The sequence below is a fragment of the Melanaphis sacchari genome, unplaced genomic scaffold (genome assembly GCF_002803265.2).
Source record: "Melanaphis sacchari strain LSU unplaced genomic scaffold, SCAv2.0 Contig362_pilon_pilon, whole genome shotgun sequence".
Classification (NCBI taxonomy): domain Eukaryota; kingdom Metazoa; phylum Arthropoda; class Insecta; order Hemiptera; family Aphididae; genus Melanaphis; species Melanaphis sacchari.
The window spans coordinates 75,509-96,019 of NW_020271225.1; the positions used below are offsets into that span (position 1 = coordinate 75,509).

General features: G+C 26.6%; 1 protein-coding gene across 5 annotated transcripts in view; it reads left to right on the forward strand.

Annotated features, from left to right (window-relative positions):
* Window positions 1-20,511, forward strand: part of LOC112596881 (probable phosphorylase b kinase regulatory subunit beta) — a 53,670-nt gene that overhangs the window by 11,703 nt on the left and 21,456 nt on the right. For 3 of the 5 annotated variants that reach the window (XM_025342701.1, XM_025342706.1, XM_025342705.1), the window contains 13 exons: window positions 990-1,125; window positions 1,427-1,634; window positions 5,096-5,292; window positions 9,531-9,690; window positions 10,417-10,614; window positions 10,703-10,841; window positions 11,718-11,980; window positions 12,177-12,191; window positions 16,752-16,898; window positions 16,989-17,072; window positions 17,130-17,317; window positions 17,862-17,977; window positions 18,043-18,188. In XM_025342701.1, the coding sequence (XP_025198486.1) occupies window positions 990-1,125; window positions 1,427-1,634; window positions 5,096-5,292; window positions 9,531-9,690; window positions 10,417-10,614; window positions 10,703-10,841; window positions 11,718-11,980; window positions 12,177-12,191; window positions 16,752-16,898; window positions 16,989-17,072; window positions 17,130-17,317; window positions 17,862-17,977; window positions 18,043-18,188 (1,997 nt within the window). The remainder of the gene's footprint in view (window positions 1-989; window positions 1,126-1,426; window positions 1,635-5,095; window positions 5,293-9,530; window positions 9,691-10,416; window positions 10,615-10,702; window positions 10,842-11,717; window positions 11,981-12,176; window positions 12,192-16,751; window positions 16,899-16,988; window positions 17,073-17,129; window positions 17,318-17,861; window positions 17,978-18,042; window positions 18,189-20,511) is intronic. The other 2 variants (XM_025342703.1, XM_025342704.1) reach the window with 2 other exon arrangements.

A 20,511-nucleotide genomic window follows, 5' to 3' on the forward strand; every position in this document is an offset into this window, starting at 1 on the left:
CGCATACATTATGTAGGTATATATTTCACGATACAAGATAAAACCTTTTTCCATAAAAATAAAAAGATTATAAATTATAATAAATTATTATGTACTGTATATAGCATTAATGCATTATACTAGTGAACAGTGATATTGTATATTTTTTATTTACATAATAATTGCACTATTAATCTTTATTTTATAGCCTGTACTAAAAATACATTTATATTCAGTTTAACTTTACCAAATAAGGATAAATATTATATAGTTGTCAATGTTCATTTATAATTTGTTTATATTCGTTCGCCTTATTCCTATTGTATTAAATGTGTATTTATTGTCGTAAATTTTAATAAAAAAAAAATTTAACTAAAATTGTAAGTTAGTCGTTTTGATTCTTATTATGAATCAATTTCACCGTAATTTTATGCAAATAGGTACTATTCTAAAAAAAAATAAATTCTGGTAAATTGTCTGAAGTTTCGACCTTTAAGCTTGTATAAATGTTTTACTTGATTTAAAATATTTTCAATTGCCAGTATGTAAATGTAATTACTGTACCTATAGGTCTTCAATTCATATTATTACTGTAACATTTTATTATATATCAATATATCATATAATTGTAATGTTTAATTTTGTACCTGTACAATTGTAATTGTCGAGCTATCATAGTTTTCAACTAATAGCTAATAAAAAAAAAAAAAAAAAAAATGTTTTACTAATAAATGATGAAACGTGTCCCAGAAATATCGTATTACCCTTAATAGCTTTATGGAAAATCAGTAATTAGTAAGACAATTTTAATTGAATGGCATATTTTAAATTTTTAAATTTTTTAGATAATTGCTATTTTTTTTTTTTTTTTGATAATAATATTTTTAACAGTTTTAAAAAAATAGTTATTAAAATTGAGTAAAAATTGACCTAGTTAAAGCAAATTAAGTATTATTATATTATTATTATATTTTTAATTTTAACAAAAAAAATAATAATTTAATTTACAGTGAAAAGGCAATTGTTGAGGTATCAAAGTGCAATAACTGGTCTATTTCCAGTAATGTCAGATGACAAAAGAGTGGCCAGCGTTAGAGATAGCGTTTATTGTGCTGCTGCAATTTGGAGTTTATTTCAAGCGTATAGGTAATATATTTATTCAATATTTTATTTAAGACATATAATGAAGTAAAACTAATTTCATTATTAGTATATTTTTATGTATAGTATTAAGTAATAAGTAATTATTCATACAAATAATGTAGTTGTCTTTAATTAGTGCCGTAGGTCATAGGCACTATAAATTATTGTCTTATGTATTAAACAAATAAAAATAAAATAAAGTTGAATATTCAGATCAATTATATTTTTCATTATATCAAATTTTGCTACCATAAGATATTGTCAATAATGCCAATTATATATTTTTGTTATTGTATATTTCCAGACGAATAGATGACGATAGAGGAAAATCTTATGAGTTGGGCCAATCTGCGGTAAAATGCATGAGAGGAATATTGGCTTGCTGGATCCGACAGGCGGATCTAATAGAATGTTTTAAAAAACATCAGTGCAATAAATTTGCATTACATTCAAAATTTAATTTGGAAAATGGTGATATTGTTCACTCCGGTGAAGGATATCCTTATTTACAAGTAATTAATTGCACATTGTTAATTCTAATATATAAAAATCTCGTGTCACAAAGTTTGTTACCAAACTCCTCCGAAACGGCTGGACCGATTTTCATGAAATCTTTTGTGTATATTAAGTAGGTCTCAGCGAGTGATGTAAACTATTTTTCATACCCTTAGGTGTAAAGGGTGGCTCACCACAAATATTTATAACAACTGTTGGATATCGGCGATGGAAAATAAAAACTAAAAAAAAATAATAAAATAATAAATAAAATATAAAAATAATAAATAAAATAAGATACAACAGTTGTTGCCAGGGAACTTGGTGTAAAAATATTTTTTAATATTTAACATGTAAATTGTATATTTATATATTATTAGATTAGATTACGTTTCCATCTTTTTTCATAATATTAAACGAACGTGTATTTATCGCATTTAACGAATTCCTCAGAAACGACTCGACCGTTGAATGGGTCGATCTAACACAATAAGCTTTCTCTCTCATTTATAAGAAAGGTTAATAATCACATTTGTGAACTTTAATTGTATCGATTTGTGTATTTTGTACAATGTCAGCAAGACGCAAGGGGTCTGATTTGGCTTGTCGAACGACCAAAAGTACAATCATGCGAGATAGAAGAGCACAAAGAAGAGACGTACAAATCCAACCGAATAATGAAAATGTACGTGTGAACATGGTGCGATTGCGTGAGGCACAAGCTGAACAAAATCAAAAAAGACGATTAAAAGCGCGTCAATTCGTAGTTGACACACGCAGAGCAAAATAAATGACCGACAACGCCAACAAGTACATAGAGCATTTACATCCAATTCATTCTTTCGACTAGAATTCGAGTATGGGCCCGATATTAAATATTACGCTCATTCGAAAATAGAGATTGGTGCTGTGGACAAGGAATTTCCGCATTGTAATGCGCTTAAGTTCAAAAATGAGCCAGCCGGTATGTGTTGCGCGTCAGGAAAAGTACAACTACCGGAAATTGAAACACCATCTGAACCACTGAACGGTTTACTTATAGGTACGGATCCAGATTCTGATTCTAACCAGTTCCTGAAGTTAATTCGAACATTCAATTCATGTTTCCAAATGACATCGTTCGGAGCAACAGAAATAGTTATAAATAATACAGCAAATGGTCAAAAATTTAATTCAACATTCAAAATCAAAGGCCAAGTTTATCATAGAGTGGGCTCATTGCTACCAGTGCCAAACGAACCACATACATTTTTACAAATTTACTTTATGGGCGGTGAGGATATTTGGTGTTTTGTTATTTTTATGGGCCGTCATCATTCACAGTGCTCCATTCATCTCAGTCATATACCAGTATACGACATTCCCTCTCACTTACAATAATTTAATTATTTTTTATTTGAATACCAAAATATTTATTAGATATAATTTATATGGCAAAACAACGTTTGCCGGGTCAGCTTGTTTAATATAATTTCATATTATGATTTATAAAGAACTTAATATTTAGTGAAGTAAAATAATGTTTTATTTTTGTAATTGTAAATAAAACTATTTCTTTGATATTTTTATTTCGTAAGTAGAAAGATAATATTTTTAATCTCAGTAAATTCATTAATGTTTTTACACACCTTTATTCTACATGCGTAAGTACTTAATATAAAAATAGTATAATCAGAAATTTCCTGAAGAGATCCATAACTTGAATTTTTGTTTTATTTTTGTATATTGTTTTATTGTTAAATATTATTATTACTATTTTCATTCATTATCACTTGATAGGTATAATCGATTTTTTTTTTTTTTTTGTGGGGAAGAGTGATTTCGATATTTCACTTGTTGTTCCATTATATTTTAACTTATAAGCACAAGAATTAATCAATATTGATAAAAATTTTCTTTTTCATTATAATATTCATATTCGAAATTGTTTAAAAATACAACAATATTTTGAAGTATTAAATAAAGCTACATATATGAAATAAAGCAAAAAAAATGAAAAAAAAAATTGCTAATAAATATATTTTATAAAATAAATAATACACATCATTAATAGATATTTTTGAATGAACAACACATTTTTCGCGTATAAAATATAAAAATGCTTTAGAGCATAAATATTTAAAACAAAATAAAATTAAAATTTTAACTATGTCATCAAAAAATCTACTTTTATTTATAATTTATGTCAAGTTATTTTATTAGCCCATATTCCTCTAAGTAAAATATCATATAAATAAATCATAAATATTATTAATTATATCAATAAATTATTCTGTAGATATTTGGAAAAATACACGCTCAAAAATATTTTTTCGACGAATCAATTTATTAAGAAAAATCTATGTTTCTAAATGTTATTAATTAAAATAAGAAAGATACTGGATTTCAAACGATGATAACTATTTTGAAAATTTTAATGGTGAAGAAGTTTCAATTTAGTAATTTCTTGATGACTTCAGTGTTTAAAAATTTGGCTCATTTCAAATTTGCAGCACCAATCAGTGAAGAGAAGTTTTTCTAAATATAAATATTTACTATCCAATAAACATCGCTTATTTAATTTTGAGTAATTCGCAAACTTTTATAATTTGTATCTTATAAATTAAAAAATAAAAATAATTCTTATTAGTTTTAAACCATTATTTGTAATGCAATTTTTTTAAATCATTTTTATATTATGTTTATATTTTAAAACTATTTTTTAATTGTTTTAATGTTATTATTTCCGAATTCTAGAAATATTATATTGAATATCGTCCTAATTTAACTTAAACCTCATTTTTAATATTTATTAATTATATTAAATGATAGGTACGTGAGTAATAAATAATAATTTCTTAAGTATATTTGAATTGTGTAATATCAGTATTATGTTTTTAATAGGAAATATACAAATATATTAATACTTAACATTTTGCTATTTTGGGATTATAACTACGGTAGAAAAGTTATGGTAAATTAATATGTTCTAGATTAAAAAATTTTTCATATTAGAATTTTTTTATGTAAATAATACATTTCAAATACTTCAGATTATATACTATATATCTATGATGTTATCTTGTTCGTGATTTGATAACCTAGAATCTAGATGATATTGAATAGGTTAATCGTTGTGTTAACACGTGGATAAATCGACGAATATTTAGTAAATATTACAATGTACTAATATATTAATATGTATTAGTCATTATACAAAATAATGTGTACCTATCTACCATATTATTATTTAATTTATCATAAGATTTCAATTATCTGAAATGTAATTTCGTCGATCGAATTTTTGTAGAAAAATTGTTATTGAATCTTAATAAAAAAAAAACGATTTATTTTAAATATTAAAACTTTAGATAAATCGTTTATAGTAGATACATACACGTATTATGTTATATACCTAATATATAAAATTGGATATTTGAAATGTACCTAATACTTATATATTATATGTAATGAATTAAAATTGTTTATTTTTACATAGATTGATGCCGTATCATTGTACCTCATATATTTGGTTCAAATGATTACATCGGGGTTACAAATAATTTATACAAAAGACGAAGTTGCGTTTGTGCAAAATTTAGTATACTATATAGAACGTGCGTATAGAACACCAGATTATGCTATGTGGGAACGAGGCAGTTCGTATAATGACAACACTCCTGAAATTCACGCAAGGTTAGTATTCTGTTAAAGGTATTATGACAAATTATAACCATTTCATTAATGACGGCGTAATTCAAAATTATGAAAGTTGTAAAAAATGTATTTTTCGTACTTTTATCAAATTGACAAAAATCTACTGTTAATATAACAGATAATACCTACTGTGATAATAAATTTAAGAAGAGGGTAATTAATAAGTGCAGTTTAACTAAGGATTATAAAATCATGTGCCTACTTATTTAAGATTTTATTAATTATCATAATAAATATATTTGTGTGTACTGGTATTTATTATTGTGAGATTCTCAGTTTTTTCATAAGATATATAGGTACGCAATAGCTAGATACCTGCCATGTTTTTATAATTTATACCCACTTTAATTTTCCTAGTAGATAATAGTTATACATATACCGTGTGTTCACTAATTTAAGGAGCACTGCATTAATCGGCCGAATTTTATTGGAATAAACCATTTTTTTTTTTTTACAAGTTATAGTGGTATAAATGTACGTTTGCATAAAACCATTTATAATTATTTATTGTTGGTCACTTTTTGAATACTTTTATCATAATACTATTTATCTTATAATACAATATAAAAATAAATTAATAATAATATATTAATTATAAAAAACATAATATGTGTGCATTTAAACTCTAATCTATAAATGTTTGATTATTTTAATTTTAAATTACAGTTTTAAAATATCATAAGTTGTCTAAAAAATTTAAATATAAGTAATATTCATTAGTAAATTTCATACTAATTACTTATAAATAGTAAAAAAAAATCATAAGGTCTAATACCTAAGTTTTTGATTAAATTTAAAAAAAATATGAAGCGTTAGTTTTCAGAGTAGTAGCATGACAAATATAATTGGACATTTCCATCAAAATGTTTATTTAATTTAATTTAGGCGTATTATATTATATTTGAGGTGACTTGGTCTAGACTTACACATTTTCTAAAGATGTTCATTAAATTATAATAATGTAATATAGGCTAGATTTTATTTGTTTTTTTATTCACTTAAACTGTGTAAAAGACGTTCATTGTTATCTAACACTTTTTAAATATTAAATACCGAAGAAAACCTATATTTTTGATAATTGTGAGATATTAACAATAAGGTTATTTTTTGTCGTTAACATCTTAAAAGCATTTTTTAGGTTTATATACCTATTATGAATTGTTTTTTGTCTTCGATTATTTCAATAATTTTCATTATTTGTTGTTTATATATGTCATTGTTTTATATTATGCTACGTTAAAACCTATAAAATTAAAATCGAATGTTTGTATTATTAGGCGTAATACCTAATATTGGCATTGTCATTGTTACGTTAACTTTATCGATGCGTTTATGGACCCACATTTCAAATTTTTAATAAAAATGTTCATATAAGGGTTGGATCACACTATGCATAATGTCGGTTGCTGAATAACAGGAGCCGATCGGTAATTGAATCGCAACACTCAAAATAAAATAGGTTCAAATATGAAACGCGTTATCAGGGCCAGACTAGATCGATTTGCAGAACCGATTAAAAACCGTCTGGTAACGACCGTAATGTGTTGCGTCCCAACCGTCTGGATGCGTTTCGGGATGTAAAGCACAACAGATGCAATTCAGTTTGTCTGATCACACTTGCGCGGATTATCGGTGACCGAAATTGAAAATTTTATGAATAATTAATAATCATTTTTAAATTTAAATAATTAAAAACTTGAAATATATTTGTTATATACATTTATATATTATTGTATTTTTTTTTTTTTTTTTTTTTTTTTAAATAAAGGCTTCAAATTCAAAGTTTATTAGCCTACAATGATTTACGTTTTATACATTTTTTTTTTTTTAATTTAATTTGAACATTATAAATAAATAAATTTAGATTTCCGTTGTTGCTCCAGGTGTTGAGATGGTGTTACAAGCTCGTTGTGAGGTCAGCTCTTTTGATGAAATCCACGATTTTTGATTCTTGTCCGGGGCCGAGTGATTCTTTGAGTGAGGTGGTGTTGATATTCGATTCCGTGCGCGTGTGTTGGTAAGTCGGGCATTCAAGAAATATGTGTTTCATTGAGAGTGCGCAGAGACATGTTTCGCACACGGGTTCAGGTTCCTTGCGCATCAGGTGTGAATGAGTCAGTCGCGTATGTCCGATGCGTACTCTGGTGATCATTGTTTCCTCGTGTCGTGTGAGGTTGATTGGGGGGGGGTTTGCCATTTTTTTGTATATGTCTTTATTTGATTTAGTTTGTTGTTGGTTTGTTTTTCCCATCGAGTCTGTCACAGGGAATGGAATTTGGTTTTAAGGGTGTGGATAACGTCTTCGTATGTTACGTGTGGATATATTTTTGTATCTGGAGATCTAACTGCTTTCGTTGCCAATTCATCTGCAAGTTCATTTCCAGGAATGCCTACGTGGGATGGGATCCACATGAGTTTTATGATTTTGTTGGTTGCGAGGATTATATTTTGGATGCTTCGGGCGAGATTACATTTTGTGTGTATGTTGGCTATTGACGTAATTGCGCTCATAGAGTCGCTCAGGATGAGGATTTTTTCGTGGGGAGTGGAGAGTGAAATAGATATGGCTTCGAGTATGGCGAACGTTTCTGCAGTGTATATGCTGGAGTAGGGAGCAATTTTGTGGAGGGTATTGCTTTCGAAGTGTGTAGTGGCAAAGCCGACATCATTGGTTGTTTTGGAAGCGTCTGTGTAAAAATGGTAGTAGTTTTTGAATTCGTTGTTTAATATTTCGTGGAAAAGATTGATGATCTGGCTGTGGGGAGTATCTTTTTTGTTGAAATGGATGAGTTCTATGTTGACTTCTATGTGGTTGAAGTTCCATGGAGGGATTGTTGAGATAGTTTCTATAGTTTGTATGTTCTTGATGTTAAAAGATATTTCATCGAGGATTTCGTGGAGCTTTATATGGAATGGTTTGGTCTTCAATGAATGGTCGTGGTAGGGTTTTGAAATTATTTCTGTCATGCGTGTTTGAGGGGTAGACATCTTTTTGGCTGCGTATTTTGTGATGAGGAATTTTTGTCTGATGTCCAGAGGTAAGCAGTGGGCTTCGCACAATAAACTGTCTACTGGACTTGATCTGAAAGCTCCGATGGCCATTCTTATTCCAGCGTTTTGTACCGTATTCAGTATTTTTAGGGTGTTGGAGTTGGTGAGGCTGTAAATGGTTGATCCATAATCTAGAGTTGATTGTACTAAGGCATTATAGAGGATTAGGAGTGTCTTACGGTCAGCCCCCCATTTGAAGTGACTGACGGATTTAATTATATTCAGTTTTTTAGTTGTATTTGTTTTCAATTTTTTTAGATGTTCTTTCCAGTTGAGTTTGTGGTCGAATGTTAAGCCGAGGAGGCGTACGCTGTTTGTGTTTGGCAGCGTTTTTTCTTGCATTTTTATCTCTGAGACTTTAATTTTCTTCTGGTGCGTGAATAAAACCGATTTGCATTTTGAGGGAGAGAACTGAAATCCTGTTTCTGCAGACCATTGACTGACGTTGTTAATTGCTTTTTGTATGAGCGAGCAGGTAGTTTTGATGTTAGATCCTGAGCAGTATATGTTACAGTCATCAGCATATAGTATGGTTTTGACTGGAGGTTTGATATTATTGCTGATGTCATTTATGGCTATTAGAAAGAGTGTAACACTTATTGAAGATCCTTGTGGTAGTCCATTTTCAGTTTCAAAGGTTGAAGATAAGGTATGTCCGGCTTTAACCTCAAAAGTTCTGTCTGTTAAAAAGTTGTTGGTAAATTTGAGAATGTTGCCTTTGAGGTTCCATTTTTGAAGTGATTATATTGTATTTTATTTATATTATAGATGTATATTATTACTTATTAGCATAAGTAGTTAATACACGTTTAAATAAAAACAAATAATTCTAATTGACATGACCTTTTTGTTATTTTTTTTCTTATGATATTAGATACATTTCGTTGAAATAAAAATCAGTTTAAAATTAAATTTCAAATTAAAAACGATTTCCGAGCTTTTTAATTTTATTTGTATAGATTCGGTTACCAATCAAACGCACAGTATGATCGATCGTCCCGAATGTGGTTGATCGGGATAGTGTTTTTCAGTTACCGACAAAACGCATAGCGTGATCCAACCCTAAGTCAATTTTAATTTATGTTTGTTATTTATAAATATTATGAAAGTGAAACTGAACGATAAAATTATCTGATAAATATTTAAATCATAATGTAATTGTTTAGTTCTATCGGCATGGCCAAAAGTGCATTAGAATCTATTAACGGCTGCAATTTATTCGGCGACAAAGGAGCCTCTTGGTCTGTAATATATGTAGACATTGACGCACACAATAGGAACAGAAGTATTTTCGAAACACTGCTGCCTCGAGAATCTAGTTCAAAAGTGAGTAAATACTGTTTTTTTGCAACCTCCAAACAACACGGTATATTTTTATTGCTACAATAGTATATTTATCTTGTAAATATATTAGTGATGATAGTTTATACAACGATTTTCCTATATCCGATAAACCAGTTTATTGTACTAATATAAAATTCATAAACGATTTTTTGATTTAGATGACATGATATAAAAACCAAATATTCGATTCAGATTTAATATATGTTATGGTTAAATATCAAATCAGATCATATTTTAAATATTGCAGTGTTATCCAATGTATCTACCTTAAAAATAACGATTTTATATTTTTATATTCAATCTTAATAAAAATAAATTTGTTATATGATTTTAAAACCAAAATATAGTTAATATTCGTAGTACAAAATTGGGATTTAGTATGTAGCTTGTAGTTATTTTCCGTGTTGTCTATACAGCTATTGTTTCCTTAAAAATATTGGATATAAGTAAAATCGGTTTTCAAAATAAACAGATTTACTGTGATATAGTTAATACCAGAGTTAGGTTTAATTGGAGTTAAAAACGAAATTGTCTACAGCTTAAGAAATCTTCAGTCTAAAAATAGTATTCAATGAATAAATTTATATCAACATTTTATATTTACTTAAATATTAATTGATTTTTTTTGTATTAGTTTGAGTAAGTATCAGTTCATCTTAATCATGATTATCATCTACCCATGTCCCATGTTATTTAATTTATTTTTAGGCCGTCGATTCAGCGTTGATATCAACGGTGTCCTACCCCGGCTTCGCCACTCACGAAGACATGTTGGTATCATATACCAAGGCCAATATTGTAAAAAAGCTCAAAGGCCGTTACGGGTTCAAACGGTTTAAGAGAGATGGTTATAAATGTGTCATTGAGGATAAAAAAAGAAAGTTCTATAACGTCGGAGAGACCAAGGTCAGTGATGAATCCGCGTTTCACATTACTGAAATGTTCAATGACCAATGCTTTTGCATTTGGTAAAATTTGATAAACTATGTTTTAGGATTTCGAAAACATAGAGAATGAATGGCCTTTATATTTTCTGTACATGATAATCGACGGAGTGTTTAAAAATTTACCGCATCAGGTCGAGGAGTATAAAACGCTGTTGAAGGACGTCATGACCATTGACAGTTTCGGTGGTCTGAGCTTACATTATATTTTTTTTATATTAGTAATAATATTCATGTAAATTCCTTCAAGTTTTTCAATAAAAAAAAAAGTTAGTTCACTAATATCATTAAAAATGGTGACAATGAAATTAATGTAATAATGAACTAGATTATCTAGTGCATGTTCATGTCTTACTTTATTACCACAATGATAAACATTAACTATGACAAACATACCATAAGTATTCACGGAATTTCTAAAAATTATTTTAATTCTAATAATAAATTAGAGACTGATAAAGTTCACATGATACTTTTTATTTAAAGCTCATATGGCTAGTGGATAGTTGAGTTAACATTTATATCTGTTTTTTATGTTGTTTTATGCTACCTACTCATGATACGTAGAGTATAGATCATGCAAACTTTATATAAACCAGTACATTAATACTAAATTGAACCAATTTTATGAGTATTTTATTTTCATCATAATTTACTAAGAATATTTTTATTTTTATAAAATTCGTTAATTTCTATTAAAGTCGCGTTGGAAATGTACGTGTAATCTTTATTTCATATTTTATTTATACTAGGTATTTGCAGCTTCTGTGGGATACCTGTAGATGTCTAAATAGTATATCAATAGATATTTTAACTTTAATTTTACTAGATTATAATATCTAATTCAATATTAATATTAAATTATACCTAATAGATTACATTTTTAGATGAAACTAAAAATAATGCATATTTTTAAAATAGTCACTATAAAATATATAAATAAGTATAATTTATTTTTGCTTGCATTTTGAACTTTGAAAATATAAACAAGTTTATTCCGAGGTTTTGAAAATTGGTGGAATTTAAGTATTTTGCTTCATTGTCGCCTTCTGAAATTTATTCCAGATCCTTACATACCAATGTTCTATTACATCACGAAGGAGAACGTGGAATATGAAAGGGCGGACCCGGGTAGTCAACTGAGATCAGCCGGTCCCGAATATGAGGATGGCCAGGACCCACCGCTGTTTTTATGGAATCAAGCGTTATACGTTATTGCTCAGCTACTCACATCTAACTTATTGCACATAAATGAACTAGACCCAATTCGTCGATACTTACCATCTTACAACAGACCCAAACGGCCGGGACGTTACTCCGCGTTTCAGGTGAGAAATACAAGTTATAAAATTAATGTATTATTTACACACTATCAATTTTTTTCACGACAAAAGTGTTCGGTAATAATATTATACACCATAATTATATAGAATATATTTATGAAAACAATTACGAAAGCGATACCTAATCAATATTTATTATATAATATTTATTTTGTTTCACATGTTTTCATAAACGAACCAGACAAGGCACAGTTCTGTAAGTAAAACTAACATTTGGACAAAAGCATGGTGTGATGATTTTTATGCACTCTGTTTACCTTTATAATCATTATTTAATTTATTAAAACTAACACGATCCTCTAATCTGCCGTGGTTATCAAAATGTTCAATAAAATTGCCTAAATGGAATTTCGGGGGTTATTTTTATAATCTATGGCGTCTTAAGTCGACAAGTCGTTTTAATTTATAATTTTTAAATATAAATAATTATAAAATACATATATTGTATGTTATATAATATTGTTTGTATTTTTTTACACTGAAATTAAATTAAGTAAAATTTCTAATAAATAGAATAGGTTCATATTAAAAAAAACATCAGTAATTATTATTATTCACGAAGCCAGTGCATAAAAATAAAAACCGATTATTACTGTTTCTGAATGTTTCGATAGCTTGTCTGATTTATATTTTGTACTCAGTTTATCTTTAAAATACATTTATTCTTAAATATATTTTAGCAAATTTAAATATTTTTTATAAATATAATATATTTAATATTACCATATTTTTTTTTTCATAATTACGTTTTGTCTGTCTCCCAATGTATTATTTATTTTTTTGTTTTGTTGTGATTGGTTCGACATAATAATATGATATATTTTCCAAAATTTCATATTTGTAAATAATAGACGTATGGCATCAAAATAAGTGATACCTAAACTAATTTTCGAGTTCACAGTTGTATTGTTTAAAAGTATTAATTAATACTTGGTTGTCAAAAAATTTAAATCGTATGTAAATATTATTAATAAAAGATTTGATATTTATTTAAAAGTGCTTGGGACATTTTGAGATAATAATTTATTACCACTATATGGTAAAATTAAATACAATATGTAACATAAGTTTGAGAATGTACCAAGTAGAGAAGGGCGGTGAACAATTAAGGAAGAAAATACTCAATAATCATTTAAAATTAAAGAAGAAGAAAGAATAAAGCAGTAGATGCAGAATGTAGTTTATTTTGATAAATACAGATTTACAAGAGTAAATTGGGTTAATTATTTATTTTTACCAACTACCTAGATATTTAGTTTGACTAATTCGTTTAAGACTTCTTTATAACAAAAATTGTTTGGATGCGTAGATAGTAGGTTTTTAAGTGGAAGTAATTTATGTTATTTATTTTAAACTAAGTTGGAATAATCTATATTTTTTTGGGAATTAATTTTAAAATCACCAAGTTATATTTAATTGACAATATTATAAATTTATTAGTTACAGATACGTTATTATCCTCTCAAAGTAATGATATTATGTGTTTTAAAATTTTTATCAGTAAAATAAACCACAAATTTTTTATGTTGGAACACAAAAGTCGAGAAAGAAAAAAAATAAGTTGTATTCGTATAAAATTTAATTATATATTTCATTGACATCTTGTATCACTGACAAGTAATTGAAGTGTCGATCATCTTTTGACGTCAGACTTAATTTTTAATATTTTGGAAATATTTCAATCTTACTCATTTCAAGAATTTTTACTCAACATAAATAATATTAGTTGTTTTATGTACCTATGTAGGATTATATTATTTTATGAAAAATATTTTTCTAATTCAAATCATGATTTTTTTTTTAAGTTTTTCAGAAAGAAAGGTCTATTGTTTTTTATTATGCGACTAGAGTTGGTGACATAACTTGAAATTAAGTCTGTAAATGCCTAATTTGTTGTATTATCAACACGCTTTGGTTGAATTGTATTTCCATTTTATCACTGCTAGCTGCAGTGGTAACTGCACTATGCCAATATTGCTGCGCTATTGGTGTAAAATATTTTTCACAAAATTGTATATATGTATATTATAATATAATTAACTAAGTATTTATTTAATCTTTAGCTATAATGATATTTATATACATGGTGAACCGCGATATTTTATCATATTTTATAGGTACTATATTGTGAAATATCATAGTCATTTTTGTTTATATACGAATATACTCATATAATATGAATAAATGTATGGTGTATTATAAATATTTAATAATTTTCTGAAAATTACATTTGAATATATCAAATACTTGTGATGTCCATATTTATAATATATATTTTTTTAAATTTTTTTATATAAAATTAATACGATTTATTAACTTATTAAAAGAAAAATTTAATGCGAATTGCTTGTACAACCCTAATGATTGAAATATAATATTAAAATTAATCATGACGTATGTTAGTGGTCAACTACTTTTTTAAACTCTGTGGCTGCATTAAAAATTTAAAAAGTTTCACGGGCTGTGTCGGACAAAAGTTAAAAATATTTAGTCTTTTTTTAAAAATATTTTATTTTTACGTAAAAATGTTTCAATTTAACAATTACTAATTAGAAAATTTTGAAATTATAAATGTTTAAATACTTGATACATTTAACGTTATTTTTCTGTTGGATATTGTTCATTCTTTTTTTGATTTTCACATAAAAATTACTTCTGTACGCTCTAAGCAAATGGTTTATAAAGCGTAATCTGTGTGGGCTTTTAATTTTTTTATATGAAAAAGGCCTGTTGATTGCATACATATGTAGATCTTAACATTCATAGCTATATTTTTAATTTTTGAAAATGATGGCGTAAGTTCAGGATATAATAAAGTAAAGGCGATTTTAAGAACATTTTGAGACTGCAGGTTTATTATTTCCATATGAAGCTCAACAGGTACATCGTTAATATTAGTATTAAATTATGTGAACATTGTATAAAATCTTTTAAGTGATTATTAAATTCATATTGAAAAGTCAAAATAGACTCAAAAAATTTACCTGATGAAAATTAAAACGTTAATTATTTAAAATGATTTACAAGCAGGAAAATATGTTAATCTTTTTTTTTTTTCAATATGAGATCCTAAAATTTCAACTTTACTATAAAAAACTTAATATAAGAGCAAATATTAGGAATAAGTTGATTTTTAAACTGTAGTTTTTTATTAAGTTTATACTCGTACATATACTTTAATATATCAATAAAAAATGTCAGTTCAGAAATATCAATTTTTTATTTTTAAGCAGCATGAAAGCGTATTTTCCCTTTTCTTTCAAAAATCGTTTATCTCTGGACGTAACGTACAACTGTGGTGCAATAAATAAAATATGTTTTAATCAATTATAAATATAAAAATATAAAATGTTTCATTTATAGTTGTCATTTTTGAGCGGGTCGTACAGAATATTCGTATGGGCCGCCAGTTGCTGACCACTGGTGTATGAAATAATTATACTAGTGTGTATTTTATGTTAGACATTAAGTATTTAGGAAGACGTAATATTTATAATTATTTTTTACTACATGTGATGACAAATAACAAATTTTTTAAGGAAATTAAAGATGTAACTGATAAATTATCTATTAAAAGTTACATAAAGCATTTAAATAATTATAATTTTTCATATTGCATATATCTTATGTAGGTAATATAACGATTGACGTTTAATAACATTGCAGACTTATGATAACTGTACCTAATAATAATAGATATGCGTAATATATTTACCGTAAACTCATAATATGTAATTCATATAGGGCAAGGGCGGCCAAACAGTCGATCGTGTTAGAATTTATTTTTAGGCTACACACACGTAAATGAATTGTGGTGGTATAGTAACTTAATAATAATAAAAACTTTTTTATTGAAGTCGATCCTTAAAGGTGAAATATATTTTTAGTAGATCGTGGTCGAAAAAAGTTTGGCCGTCCCTGATATAGTGCTTAAATAGCGTATCAATAAGATGTAATAATTTCACATAAAAATTGTATTTAAATATTTTGAGTATTTTTGGTGTACCCTGAGCATTTTGTTTGTGATTGTATGATAGTTGTTATTTTTTTGCAGTGTTTTTCAGTGTTACATGGTTAATTTTTAACAAAATGTACTGTATATAATTTATATACAATATACTTTATATTATATATTAATCGGAAATTCACACACTATTATACTATTATTGTTGACATACTATTATAATGTACTCACAATTTAGTAATTGTATTATTAATAGAATTTTTATTCACATACACAAGTATTTACAAAGGTAGGCACTGGGCAAGTTTAATTATTTTATAGTAATTTAGGGCTTACATACTAATTATACAACATCCAAGTTATTTAAATAATAATTAATCATTCTGTTAAACAATTATCTTATTCAATATATATATTGTTGTGTGTGTATATGTTTGTACGTGTAAATACATTTTTAATTCTAACAATAGCTATATGAAGATATTATTAAATATGATTTTAATTAAGCATATTATTTTTTAAATTAAATTAATAAACCTTAGTTATTTCAATGTTCCGTATAACTAGTTGAATTATTAAGTTAAATACAATATTCATTTTTTAGTTAAAAACTTAAAATTATATTTAAATGCCCACATTTGTATATACTCACTGTAATATAATATTACCAGCTTCCACTTTTTAAATATAAATACATAATAATTTCACGCTATCGCCTTAAATATTTTCTGCGATTAACTTGTTTTTTCTAAATTATTGACTGTATTTTTGATTTTAATGTGTACTTTCTAGGGGACTGCTACTGATTTAGTAGTTCAAGTAGTTCTTATAGCAGAATCCATGCGACTGCAAGCAATGATGGCTACGTACGGTATCCAGACGCAAACTCCTCACGAAGTTGAACCCGTCCAGATTTGGTCGTCTACTGAGCTGATGAAAGTACGACCCGTATTTTCCCTTTTTTTGAAATTATTTTAGTTTTTTTTTTTTTTTAATGAATCAGACATAATTTTATATTACACTGAACAGGTATACACGAATTTAGGTATAAATGACAAATTGAAATTGACTGGAAGACCGTTACGGCCCATTGGTGCGCTTGGGACAAGTAAAGTAGTAATCGGTCTATTAGATGTTTTGTTACACTTCCTCATTGATTTATGTATTTAGATGTACAGAGTTTGCGGAATGACTGTTTTGTGTTATCCACTTATATTTGAAGTATCCGAGTTTTATCTCTATCGAGATATGTCACTGTTGATCGATGATATTAAAACTGAATTGAAATTTGTTAGTAGATTTTGGCGGTTGTCCGGTAGACCTACAATTTGCTTGCTAATACGAGAAGAGCATATGAGGTAAACATGAAATGTTCATTTTTAGCATCTAATATTAATGAACTAGATGAATATAATGAAGAATATCTACATTTATCAGCGATTCATTAGTAATAAACTTCATAAAAAAAGATTTGATGTACCTGTATATTTTCTGATAAATATAAAATCTTTATTTTTTAAATAAATGAATAAGGAAATATTATTTTTGGGGAAATCGTTTTACTTAAGGACTGCAAAAGTCGGTACTGAATTAAAGGTAAATACGTTTTTAGGAAATAATCTATAACAAGCCTCATCTAAAATTATCAACGATTTTATTGTATATTTTATGAGCTTCAACAAAATCAAAAAAATACAAATTAATTATTTAAAATTATAATTGAATTTCATTGTTAGAGGATATAAATCAAAAACTTTGTAGTTTTAGAATTTAGTGCCCTTGGAAATTATGCTCTGTTCATCAATTTAGCACTCATCAAATTTTGAATTTAACATCATTATACTAGAGTTAGAATAATTTTAAAAATGATTTGTTTTAATTATTGATATTCGCTCAATCCAGAGATCCTCAGTTTGAAGAGATGTTGGATTTATTCGCAATGTTAAAAAAAGGCCACTGCGATGGTATCAAAGTGAGGATTGGAAGATTACAAAATTTATTATCTTCTTCGTGTATGGGTATGTCTATTTGTCTGAAACATATTTTTTATGATAGATGATTATATTATGTCATTATATTAAAGAACATTTGGATTTTGTAAATAATATCGGTGCACATGATTTCGAATTTCAATCTTTCAAACAATTGGAGTACGATTATAGCGGTTATCAAAGTTTAACAGATGTACCCAAAGCTTTGGCTTATGCAGAAGATATTATCAACATGCAGGTAAATTGTTTTATTTTTAACTTAGTAAATTTAATTCTTATATTGCGTTTTTAAAATTTACAAAAAGTAATATCAGTAAAGCTATTGAACTAATATATTATATTTTCTATCCTATTCAGTTGTTAGCTATTATAGTTAAAATGAATAGTTCATACGAATGCTAGCAATTGTTTTTAGATTCTGAACGGAGTGATGAATGTATTGATTTTACAATGATGTGTGTTTTTTTTTTTTTTTTGGTGTCTGTGTACAGCATAAGTAGTCGAAATAATACTTCAATTTCAAACCTCGGGGGTGGTTTCCGATAGCAAAGTGAATATCCTTGGTGCATTACAAAGGTAAAAAGTAAACATTTTCCAACAGTTTTCAAAAAAATCGAGAAAAACAACAAAAAAATGACGGAAAAACGGGAATTTTTACGCAAAACCAGTTTTTGACCAAATCGAATTTTTATATGGTTGTAATTCAAAAACTAATCACTGTAAATACTTGAAATTTTCACCAAATGTTTATGTTAGTGTTATCTATATACAGTTTAATTTTCAAAAAATTTTGACTTTTTTGAGTTATTTATAGACCACTGAAATTATCGATTTTTATGAGAATTTTTTTTTGAAGTGTCGATAAAAAAATGTTGGATGACTAAAAAATGTTGAAAATTTAATACAAGGTTCCTTATGAATTGTTCTTATTGTAGCTAAAAAAAATTAAAAATTGTTAGTCACAATTTTTTTTTTTATAAACGTTTATAGGTAGTTCAAATATTTACGAAATCTATCGAAAACGCGAAAATTTGTAAGTAATTTTGAAGTTGAAAAATCATAAAATTTTTTATGTTTATAACTAAGAATTAAAATACTACACTATGTTTTCCCTAAGTTTTCCTTCAAGTAGCTATAGTAAAAACTCGAAGCATCATTATAGAAAAAATTTTAAGTGCGTTTGAATTTTAAATTTTTACGAAATAGCGTAACGATAACGATTTATCCTCAAACGATTTTAAATATTTGTTAATATTCAAAAAGTATAAGTCATAAATACTTGAAAATTTTACCAGTTATTTAGATTAGCATTTTCTTTACATGATTTAATTTTCAAAATATTTTGACTTTTTTTGAGCTATTTATAGAGAACTAAAATTTTCAATTTTTCTGAAATTTTTTTTTGAAGTATCGATAAAATGTTTTTGGCCCAATCAAAATACTTAAAAATTTAATACAAAGTTCCTCATAAGTTATTCTTATAGTGATCAAAAAATATTAAGAATAAATATGCACAATTTTTTTTTATTAGTATTTGAAGTTTAAATATTGACAAAAATTCGTCAAAACCATGAATATTTGCAAACTATTTTGTAGGTATAATTCATAAAATTTTTGTATAAGTAGCTGAGAGTTGAACATTTAATACAAGATTTTCCATATATTTAGCTTACAATAATTATAAAAGAATTAAATTTTGATGTATTCAAGCGATTATAACATAAACCACGGAAATTTAAAAATTTTAAATTTTCACATTGATTGTACCACAGATTATAATATATATAATAATCCTACAGTAAAATAATAAAATGTATATAACTATATGTATTATACGAGATGATTATTGTGGTTACGAACTAGATATATTATATTGTTCTGTGATATTATGGTATTTCTTTTTGTGTAATAAGACATCTACAATCATTCTTTTGTTATACCAGGTATATCTATGATAATATATTAAGGTATTATAAATTATGATAACTACATGCAATGTTTTCGGAAAAATTAATTAACCATGACTTTTGCAAATGCGTCCTAATTGAAAAATAAAATATTTGTTTTAAAATAGAACATATGAAAATATTTAAATATAATATATTCTAGACTGACAAATCATCTCCGTTCAGAATCGTTTTTCGTATACAATGATACCTATCATTGCATTCAAATTTAATCTACCCTAGTCCGAAGTTCATCTCACCCCTTAATGTATAACAGAGCGGTACCCACTTTTTCAATATTACATATGTAGTCTAAAAATAATTTAAATTTCATTTTAGTTAGCTAATTCAAAAGCTCATGCGAATAATATTACTGTGTTTCTTAGAAATCATTAAATATACAATTTAATAATTTTATTGTGATAACATGGTTATTACTGATATAAAAAAAATCATAGTATTAATCATAAGCTTTTAATTTATGGCTAAAATATGAACATTTTGTATAAAACGTAATTAATCAATTTATGTATTTTATGAGTAATATAATATTATTTTAATTTAAAAAATTTAAAGGCTAAAAATAATTTAATTAATTTATTGTAAAAATTGTAT